The 10,901-nt window shown below is 51.3% G+C and overlaps 1 protein-coding gene across 1 annotated transcript in view; it reads right to left on the bottom strand.

Annotated features, from left to right (window-relative positions):
• LOC133341677 (Fanconi anemia group A protein-like) overlaps positions 1-10,901 on the bottom strand; it is a 107,241-nt gene that overhangs the window by 8,414 nt on the left and 87,926 nt on the right. The window contains exons 23-29 of the mRNA XM_061550268.1: positions 10,122-10,228; positions 7,170-7,240; positions 6,754-6,853; positions 6,085-6,296; positions 3,736-3,817; positions 3,340-3,360; positions 2,654-2,752 (exon numbers count right to left, since the gene is read on the bottom strand). Coding sequence (XP_061406252.1) covers positions 2,654-2,752; positions 3,340-3,360; positions 3,736-3,817; positions 6,085-6,296; positions 6,754-6,853; positions 7,170-7,240; positions 10,122-10,228 — 692 coding nt within the window. The remainder of the gene's footprint in view (positions 1-2,653; positions 2,753-3,339; positions 3,361-3,735; positions 3,818-6,084; positions 6,297-6,753; positions 6,854-7,169; positions 7,241-10,121; positions 10,229-10,901) is intronic.

Below are 10,901 nucleotides of genomic sequence, written 5' to 3'. Positions count from 1 at the left end.
CCTGGCACAAGCGTCGTGGTGACGTCACCGCCACTTAGTGGCAAATGGCTGTTGTTGATGTGAAAGGGGAGCGGTAGTGTAGTGGTTAGTGTGCTGTACTATGAACCCAGCAACTCGAGTTCGATTCCCGCTTATGGTCAACACCAGTGACGATTATGTGAACCGGTTCTGGGCCTCCCCTAGGTTGACTCAGCCTTATATGAGTACCTGCTGCGGTGTGTAAACATCGCCGCTAGGGAGACAAAGGCGGCCGGGCGTGGTGCTGGCCACCCCCTCGTGTGCCGTGCTGGCCTTGATATGTGCTCGCTAACAACACTTGCCCCAATAGTCTGTTAAGGGTATACGAGGGATCTTAGTTTTGTGTGTGAAAGAGGGTGTGTGCGCCTGTGTGCGTGCGTGGGGAGTGGTAGTGCAGTTGTAAGCGCGCTGCGCTACCAACCCAGCGACCCGAGTTCGATTCCCGCTCACGACCAACACCAGTGACGATTATCTGAATGGGTCCTAGGTCGACTCAACCTAAAATGAGTACCTGGTGCAGTGTTTAACCGTCACCACTGGGGAGTCAAAGGTGGCCTGGGATGGTGCTGGCCACCCACCCCCTCATGTGCCACAGTGCTGGCCTTCATAGGTGCTGCTCACTCACAAGCACTTGCCCCAACAGACTGAAGGCTACACGGATCGTTGTCTTTGGTGCATGTCTGTGCGTGTGTGCAACTGTGGGGACTCATTGCAAATCAACAATATTTATTCTTATTTATGAGTTTAACACTGCTTCCCTTTGTTGTTGAGCCGTGATCTTTTTTTATTTTATAAAAGTGACCGTATGTGCATTTAAATACAGTGCATTATTGTGTTCTGACTTACAAACCGTCTCAGCAGTCGAGGACTGCACGGATGATTTTACAAATCTATTAAGTACATTTGTACCTGCATTGTATCGTGGATGAGGTGTGGTGAGGAGTGTAGAGTGAGGAGTGGTGAGTGAGGAGTGGTGAGTGAGGAGTGGAAAGTGAGGAGTGGTGAGTGAGGAGTGGTGGAGTGTGAGTGAGTGAGTGGTGAGTGAGGAGTGGTGAGTGAAGAGTGGTGGTGAGTGGATGGTGAGTGAGAAGTGAGGAGTGGTGAGTGGTGAGTGAGGACTTGGAGAGTGAGGAGTGGCGAGTGAGGAGTGGTGAGTGAAGAGTGGTGAGTGGTGAGTGAGGAGTGGAGAGTGAGGAGTGGTGAGTGAGGAGTGGAGAGGGAGGGTGGTGAGTGAGGAGTGGAGAGTGAGGGAGTGGAGAGTGAGGAGTGGAAGTGGTGAGTGAGGAGTGAGAGTGAGGAGTGGTGAGGAGGGGTGGAGAGTGAGGAGTGGTGGGTGAGGAGTGGAGAGTGGAGAGTGGAGAGTGGAGAGTGGAGAGTGGAGAGTGGAGAGTGAGGAGTGGCGAGTGAGGAGTGGAGAGTGAGGAGTGGTGAGTGAGGAGTGGAAGTGAGGAGTGGAGAGTGAGGAGTGGAAAGTGGTGAGTGAGGAGTGGTGAGTGAGGAGTGGTGAGTGAGGAGTGGTGAGTGAGGAGTGGTGAGTGAGGAGTGGTGAGTGAGGAGTGGTGAGTGAGGAGCGGTGAGGAGTGGTGAGTGAGGAGTGGTGAGTGAGGGAGTGGTGAGTGGAGAGTGGAGAGTGAGGAGTGGTGAGTGAGTAGTAGAGAGTGGAGAGTGAGGAGTGGTGAGTGGTGAGTGAGGAGTGGAGAGTGAGGAGTGGAGAGTGAGGAGAGTGGTGAGTGAGGAGTGAGGAGTGGTGAGTGAGGAGTGGAGAGTGAGGAGTGGTGAGTGACGAGTGGTGAGTGGAGAGCGAAGTAGTAGAGAGTGGAGAGTGAGGAGTGGTGAGTGGTGAGTGAGGAGTGGAGAGTGAGGAGTGGAGAGTGGGGAGTGGTGAGTGAGGAGTGGTGAGTGGAGAGTGAGGAGTGGAGAGTGAGGAGTGGAGAGTGAGGAGTGGTGAGTGAGGAGTGGAGAGTGGTGAGTGGAGAGTGAGGAGTGGTGAGTGAGGAGTGGAGAGTGAGGAGTGGAGAGTGAGGAGTGGTGAGTGAGGAGTGGAGAGTGAGGACTGAGGAGTGGTGAGTGAGGAGTGAAGAGTGAGGAGTGGAGAGTGGTGAGTGGAGAGTGAGGAGTGGTGAGTGAGGAGTGGAGAGTGAGGAGTGAGGAGTGGAGAGTGAGGAGTGGAAAGTGAGGAGTGGAGAGTGAGGAGTGGAGAGTGAGGAGTGGTGAGTGAGGAGTGGAGAGTGAGGAGTGGAGAGTTAGGAGTGGTGAGTGAGGAGTGGAGAGTGAAGAGTGGAGAGTGAGGAGTGGTGAGTGAGGAGTGGAGAGTGAAGAGTGGTGAGTGAGGAGTGGTGAGTGAGGAGTGGTGAGTGAGGAGTGGTGAGTGAGGAGTGGAGAGTGGGGAGTGGTGAGTGGTGAGTGAGGAGTGGTGAGTGAGGAGTGAGGAGTGGTGAGTGAGGAGTGGTGAGTGAGGAGTGGAGAGTGGAGAGTGATGAGTGAGGAGTGGTGAGTGAGGAGTGGAGAGTGGTGAGTGAGGAGTGGTGAGTGAGGAGTGGTGAGTGAGGAGTGGTGAGTGAGGAGTGGTGAGTGGTGAGTGAGGAGGGTGAGTGAGGAGTGGTGAGTGAGGAGTGGTGAGTGAGGAGTCTCTCACCCGAGGGCCGTGCTGCTCGAGTGAGCGCTGCAGCGGCGATGATGAGGCCAGCGCGCTGCACGCAGCCTGCACACCGGAAGTGTGCACCAGCTCGCCCAGCTGCGGACACATTGCACCAGAGAGAGATCCCGCGATGTCATTCCAAACAGGCCACGGAGTCACTGATCACGTGCAAAGCGCTCTCCGAGACGCGCCAGCGTGAAGGGCAATCCGTCACAAACAAACAACGAATGATAACGATGAGATTTGTGTGTGTGAGATGAAGCACTGACCACACACACACACACAAACCTTTTGTGTGTGTCTATGTGCGCGCGTGGGTGGCCAGCACCACGCCCAACCACCTTTGTCTCCCCATTGACAATGTTTACACACTGCACCAGGTTATCATTTGAAGCTGAGTCGACCTAGGGCAAGCCCAGGACCCATTCAAATAAAACGTCACCTGGTGTTGGTCACGACGGCTGCCTTTGACACGTGCTTTCCTCGCCATGGTTGAATCATGACCTCTGTCTTCAACAATAAACCCATCATTCGTGGTAGCGCCTTGTGTGCGTGTGTGTAAACAAATAAACAGATTCACACATACACACATGCAGGGTCTCAATTTACCTGTGGTAAAAAGGGATAAAGGTGCAGGGAGGGAGATCCATCCGCCGATGTCCCCTTATCCGAGGGAAACTCACTCGATCGGCGAGAAAGAGGAACTGAGACAAAGACGCATCACAAACACACATTGGCGTTATAACCACAGACATCAAAGCCACACAGGCACCACAGCCACAGACATCACAAACACACCGGCGTTACAACCACAGACATCACAGCCACACAGGCACCACAGCCACAGACATCACAAACACACCGGCGTTACAACCACAGACATCACAGCCACACAGGCGTTACAATCACAGACATCACAGCCATAGAGGGATCACAACCGCAGACATCACAGCCACACAGACACCACAGCCACACAGGCGTTACAACCACAGACATCCCAGCCACACAGGCGATACAACCACAGACATCACAGCCGCACAGTCATCACAGCCACAGACCCCGCCACAGCCTCGTCGTACCTTCTTCGTGAAGTTCTCGCTCAGCGCGGTCTCCTCGGCGCCGGCAGCGGAAAGAGAGAAGGAGAGCAGTGCCGTGCACAGCCTGGCCAGAGACAGCGCCACTCGCAGAGTCACGGCCTCCACAGACTCAATGTCATCATCCACCATACACGCAGCACAGACGCTCCGATTCTCAGAGGCCAGCCCAGCGCGATAACCTTGCCGCTTTATAGCAAGGGTGGAAAACATTGAGCCTACATGCCAGACAGGGCCCACGACGTCATTCGCACGGCCGGCGTTGTCGCTCGCACGGCCCACGGCTGCACCTCCGATTAGCACGGTTGGCTACATACGGTGCGAAAGAAGTTCAACATACATACATACATACACTCACACAGCCGATGATTTCACTCATACGGCCCATGACTTCGGTCCTCATGTGGCCGTGAATTCACTCACTCAGACCGCGACTTCCCTCATTTGGCTTGTGGCTATTTATTTCACACGGCCTGCAGCCTCCTGCCCCAAACAAATTTGAAACGACCTGAAAACAATCCATCACTGCGAGCAGCTTAGTAGTATCATTCTGATACTAGAGAGGAATATCCTCGACCTGGCTATGCATTTCTATTTGAATGCAGTGTGAGTCCTAACAACTGTGTGAATTATTACTGAATAATGCCAAGCTGTGAGCAATTCTGCAGCCCAGAAAAAAGGTATTTGAAATTCCCATTTGACCCTCAGAAAGGAAAGGATTTTCCACCCTGGCCTTACATCACAGTTGTTTACTGGAACTACTTCTCGTAAGCACTTATGACAAAATAATCATGAGCATCGTATCTGTGGAGAATATAAGTAACACAACAAATAAGCAGGCAACACGTCGTTTTACTACATCTGTTCTTTCATATCAGCCACCATTTCAGCAGCATTAATTCAACACAAACTCTGGACTGGTGTTTAAAAACAGTCAGTGTCTCATCAGCAGTCAGACTTCCTAACTCGAACTAATGCTGGTAAACTGCCAAATGTTTATAGGCAAGGATTCCTCTCCGTCACATTAAATCCGAGTTTGACGCGACACTCCAAAACACACAACATAATAAAGGATGAGTGGGAAGCTGGTCGAGTTAACAGCTCCCACTGGCTCCACGTGCACCTCTCCCAATTGGCTCACACCACCCAATGCACGACTTGCAGCTGTATCACACGATGTGCTATCCTGAATGAGGGGGCGATAGGGGCGATAGGGGCGATCGCACCCCCCTCCACTCTCTCCCTTAAGACCCTGAACATTGGTGTTGTATTAATATTTACCAGAAAAAATGTTTAGATGTTTGAGTAATGTAGGGCTGTTTAAGAAGCTACCTCATTATCTTCACTCTTCTCATCGATGCCCCCCACTCCTCTCCCTTCACAATATGGCACATTTAAAATAATTATGATCCTCCCCAAAATTCTGTACTTCCTGAGGTTTGGTCCCCTCACGGATCCTGAGGGACTTTTTTTATTTATCTCAAAACACTGCATTCCCGAATCTCCGCCTTTATTAAGAATCGCAAACTCACATGCACTGGATTAATCCTCCCTTATGTTACCGGTAGGCGAGGGAGGCTCTCCCAAATTTCCGGAAATGCGACAGGTTCCGTGGGTCTGCACAATGCGAAGCGCTGACTGGACCCAACGAAGTGGGGGGATTGCTGAGAGCTGGGAAGAGGAATCGGCCCAACCATGCCTCCTTAGGTAGGTCTTGCCTTTTTCCGCAAAAAGAAATAGAACTCGGAAGACGAAGCCATTGTGGACAGTCTCATCGGCGCTAATGAGCTGCAAAGATGGTAGAAATCCCCCTACCCCCCCCAACCCCCCTTACACAGAAGACGGACGTAATGGGAGAAGCCTTTTATGATAGTAGGGGGCAAAAGTCATAAGACGGGGCACAGTTGGAGGGATCGGGAAATGGTTAGTGATCTTTGTCTGTGGGGGGAGGAGGGGGGGGGTGCCTTCTGATAAGACACAGGCTGATTAACAATGTCCCTAACTGTTTTGTTTATACACACACGTGGTGTCATGTTAAATTACTCACACAGACACGTTGTAACAAGTTACCTGCTTACACCAGTCCACCCAATCATAGATTGGCTGTAAGTGGCCAAAGGCTAAATATTAGATTAGGCTTATCCCTCACATTTAAATCTTCGTCTTCCCCCTAACGCGAGGTCTCTCTCTCGACTCATTCGAGTTGGGAAGCCCTCTGAGGTTTCCTCCTGGATTGTCGTGGGACATTTCCTGCCCTGAACGCGGATGGAGAGGGAACGGGGAGGGGACTCGTCGTGTAGGAGCTGGACCCAGGGCCGCACCGATGCCACTCACCGCAACGAAAGGAGCATCTCCACGGCGGAGCTGCAGGGCAGCGCCGCGGCCACGCTCTCCGTGAATGGCACGGCCTGCAGGAGCGGCTCTGCAGGGTCGGTGGCAGTGGATGCAGGCAGGGCCGTCACGAGCGGGAAGGCGCTGCGGTGCCGGTGTACGAGCGCCAGAAAAGCGGCCAGGCCCAGTATGTGGCAATCGCTTAGCTGCTGGGCCTGAGCACACACGATCCATAGCACAAGCCTTCTATAGCACACCACACATCACAGGACATGCCTTCGATAACACACACACCATCCCGTAGCATACATCCTAAGAGCACGCACCCTCTAATAGCGTGTGAGATTAGGTTTTAAACTGTATAAAACCTAATCTCACACATCCACTAACAGCACACACACACCCCAGTAACATGCCCTGCATATATGGTACACCCAATCCCCAGCACACACCTTCGAACAGCGCAATCAATCCAGAGCACAACCCATCAATGGCACATGCCCAATAGCACACACTCTCATAGCACATTTTCTCCAATAAAACACCCCCTCCAGTAATACTAGATATGTGATGATGATGATACTGAGTTCGGTGATTATCAGGATAATAAGGGTCATAAAGTGGTTAGTGATGAGGTTAGTGATGATGTAAGTCATGAGGAGGAGGTGGAACCTGTTTGAGGAGGAGGGCCCACACTCTGCTGAGTAGCGGCTTGTGAAGCCAGCTCAGGCCCGCGAGCATCAACACGAACCGGCAACTCCAGTCAGGCAGCCTGCAGCACCCCACAGCACAACACACAGGACGGGCGCAGCATAGTACACACAGCACGGTGCAGCATAGCACATCGCAGTAGAGCATCGTACACATAGCAGGGTTCAGCATAGTACACACAATACAGCTTAGTACACACAGCCCGGTCGAGCAAAGTACACATTGCATGGTAAGCGTTGTACAAAGAGCACGGTACAGCATCATACATCATACACACAGCAGAGTACAGCTTAGTACACACAGTAGGATACAGCATCGTACACACAGCAGATCACGGTAATTAAGTTCACGTTTCGGGGCGTGTGCCACTCCCTCACCTGAAGTCGTGGTGCATGGCGCAGACACCGGTCACCGCCTTGCAGAAGCTGTTGAGAAGCAGGTCGACCAACTGTGGGAGAGAGAGAGAAAAACAACAACAGGAAGTAACTGGCATTGGCCAAATGTCTCAATGCTGCAAAATCACCTCCAAGTGGCTCGGTTGGGATGAGAGAGAGCAACATCACCCACTTCTAAATCACTCGACTGGGATGAGAGAAAGCAACATCAGCCACTTCTAAAACAAAGTATTGAGATTCAGTGGGGCTGCTCTCCCTTGTAAACGAGCCCGACAATAATAATAACTGCGTGGAGAGTGACGGCGTAAGATGACGTGCACCCGCTATCCCTGCTACTCGGCCACAGATGAAGGTGTGGAAGACCTCACCACTTGTTCAATGATCACCAAGGGTTGCACCAAGCAAGTGCATGGAAGAGGTCTTGGACAATTAAGATGGAATTTATGACAGTTTCTTTCCAAATAGCAACGAATACCCCAACTTATGTCATTACATAAAACTGTTGAAGCGCAGAGGACGAGGAGCTGAAGAGAGACCATGGACACTGTCAAGGTCTGAACTCTGGAGTTGAGTTGATACAGTAGATCATCGGTTATCCAGCAGCTTCGGGGGGAAGGGGGTGCCGGATTTTCAAAAACGAGCGGATAATCACTACATCATTTTACAAAATGGCTTATTTAGCACATTCTTGTATGACATTGTGTTTAGTTATTTCTATGTTTTTTTTAAGTGTTTAAAATTTGTTTACGATTTGACATCATAAATAAACATATGAATAAAACAATCCTACCGTTACTGTATTTACTGTACCATACTTATCATTCCAATCTCGAAGACTCTGCACGGGGTGATGTCCATACTGCTACGCCCTTGTTCCAACAACACGGCTTGGACGATGGCCGGACTGATGCAGGCTTCAGGCTGGTGCTCCCGCGAACGCCGAATTCACGCACTTTTCGCCAGATCACACTGTATATTTTCAGTTTTTATGACTGTAGTTATTAGTCATGAAAATTGTATATACGTGCAGTATTTACATGTTTTAGGTTGTATGTACTGGATGTACTGTATAACCTACTGCATATAGCATTTGCTCCTTTTTTTTGTCACACACGGTGCCGATGGCCGGACTGGTTGCTGCCTTTGGAGCGATTTTGCCGATTTCGCCGGATCAGCCTGGGACCAATGGTGGAGCCAGGATTTTCAGGTAGGGGGGGGGGCAACCCCTCCAGCAATGAAAAATGACAGAGGAGTTGGTAGTAAGGACTTGTCTCTTGCTTTTTATTTGATGCGTGTGCGGCGATGGCGCAACCATCGATCGAGGGTCGAATTCGAACCGTGTGTGATCGGCATCGCGCTCGCTGAAGGCATTTGCCTTCAGGGAAGTCGTGGACTGTATACGCAACTGCGCACAATTCTGCGAGTCACTTATAACCGCTTTGCCGTTACTTATTGCCAATTATTGACTCAGACTATTGTCCTATCATAATATGCTACAGGGTGGCAGTGGGGGTCACAACATTCCGATTTATTATTAATAAACTCCAATAATCCGATCGAAATTAGGAATCGGATCATTGGGGGGGCACGTGCCACCCCACCCCCACCCCCCGTGGCTCCGCCAGTGCCTGAGACCCCTGAATAATGTTGAAAGCCGAATAATCGCATGCTGGATAATCGATGAACTGTAAGTCCAGAATGAGCTGGAATGAGGTGGGGACATTAAAAGACCAATTTTTATCATATGCATGATCATTGCACATTTCGATTAGCACGGTTGACTACGTAGGGCACGAAAGAAGTCCAACATTTGTATGTATGTAGTGAGTCACTTCGGAGACACGAGTTAGGAGGCAACAACGTTTATTCTACACTATATAACGCCGTTACACAGGGGACTACAATATGCCTATCTCTTACACACCGTTACACACGGGATAACTATAAATGGGTCAGAGCAGCCAACGTGCCGTCTGACCTGACGTCAGAGAAAGAGATGAAGACATAGCACCTCGGGTTCACTTCACCTGCAGACAGCCCCGCTCTTCGATCTGGGCTTCCCTTTTATCTCTCTCGGCGCGGCCTAGCTCCGCCCTCGGCCACGCCCCCTTCTGGAACGTTCCCGAAGGTTCCAGGCCACTTTGCTCGTGCCACCTGCCCGGCTCCACCCTTAACCACGCCCCCTTCAGGAACCCTCCAGAAGATTCCCGGCTACACTTCCGGTGTCCCCTCGGTCACCTTTGCCCCACATTCCTCACCCCGGCCCATCGCGTGCTTCACCCGAGGCCGGGGTGACTCATCCTCATATGCCCCCTTCTGCCAGCAGCCCGCACCAGCTCCCTAGTGACCAATTACGTGGCATTCACTCGCTGTGCTGGCGGAGTGGCTGCTATCCCCTACTCTGTCGGTAGGACTCATCAGCCTCTCTCTGCAATCACCCAGTACCATGCACCCGAGCAACCCACTGTGTGGTACTGCATGGTGTGCTAGCCTCTACACCCATATTTCCTCATTCTACTGTACTTAGTGCTACGTGACATAGTGATCCGTTCTATATCACTACACGTACACAATGCACCCCACTCTAGACAATGACATATGCGCATCCTTCTCCAGGTAGCTCACCGGCAGAGCGAGCAGCTCCCTATCTGAAGGTTGTAAGTTTCAATCCTCCCGGATCAATAAATAAAAAACACTTTGTGGAAAAGGCATAAGCAGTTGTCCCAAGAATAGACTCCATACCTCGCCATAAGAATGCGGATTTCTTTTCTGACTAGCTTAGGGCTATAAACGGGAGAGGAGCAATCACCTCATTGCTCATTTGAGCAGGGGACTCGCTTTAACTTGAATGACTTTGTCCTGCATTGTTTGGACCTCAGGGGAGGTGGCCATGCTAATCCCCAGGCGTCGTCACCTGCGGTGCCCATTGCTCACCTGAAGGTGCTCCTTGGCAACGGGGCCCAGGCGGAGCTCCCGGGGAGGATCGGCCCCATGCAGCTCCCGCAGGCACTCCTCCACACGCAGCACGAGATGTGACACTGCTGCTCGCGTGCAACATCACGGAAAGCACCACGATACAGCACCACGACGCAGGACCATGTTACACCACTAAGTTACAGCACCACTATACACACCACTATACACACCACTATACAGAACCACGACGCAGCACCACGACGCAGCACCACGACGCAGCCCCACGACGCAGCACCACTATACACCCCACTACGTTACACCACTACACACACCACTATACAGAACTATGTTACACCACTAAGTTACATCACCACTATACACCCCACTACGTTACACCACTACACACACAACTATACAGCACCACTATACACCCCACGACGCAGTACCACTATACACACCACTACATTACACCACTACACACACCACGATACAGCACCACGACGCAGCACCATGTTACACTACTAAGTTACAGCACCACTATACACCCCACTATACACACCACTAAACACACCACTATACAGAACCACGATACAACACCACGATATACCCCACGATACACACCACTATACACCCCACTACGTTACAGCCCCACTATACAGAGCACTATACACACCACTACACAGCACTACATTGCAGCACTACACATCATCACATTACAGCTCTATACGGCACCAGGTTATAACGAGAGAATACCGTACATCTCTGGAAAGCTTATTGAGCTATGTGGTCAAAGAAGAC

Source organism: Lethenteron reissneri, chromosome 12 (genome assembly GCF_015708825.2).
Source record: "Lethenteron reissneri isolate LAM-NWPU_2019-01 chromosome 12, ASM1570882v1, whole genome shotgun sequence".
Classification (NCBI taxonomy): Eukaryota; Metazoa; Chordata; class Hyperoartia; order Petromyzontiformes; family Petromyzontidae; genus Lethenteron; species Lethenteron reissneri.
Note: the sequence above shows the minus strand (reverse complement) of the source record. Positions and strands in the feature narration are given on the sequence as shown.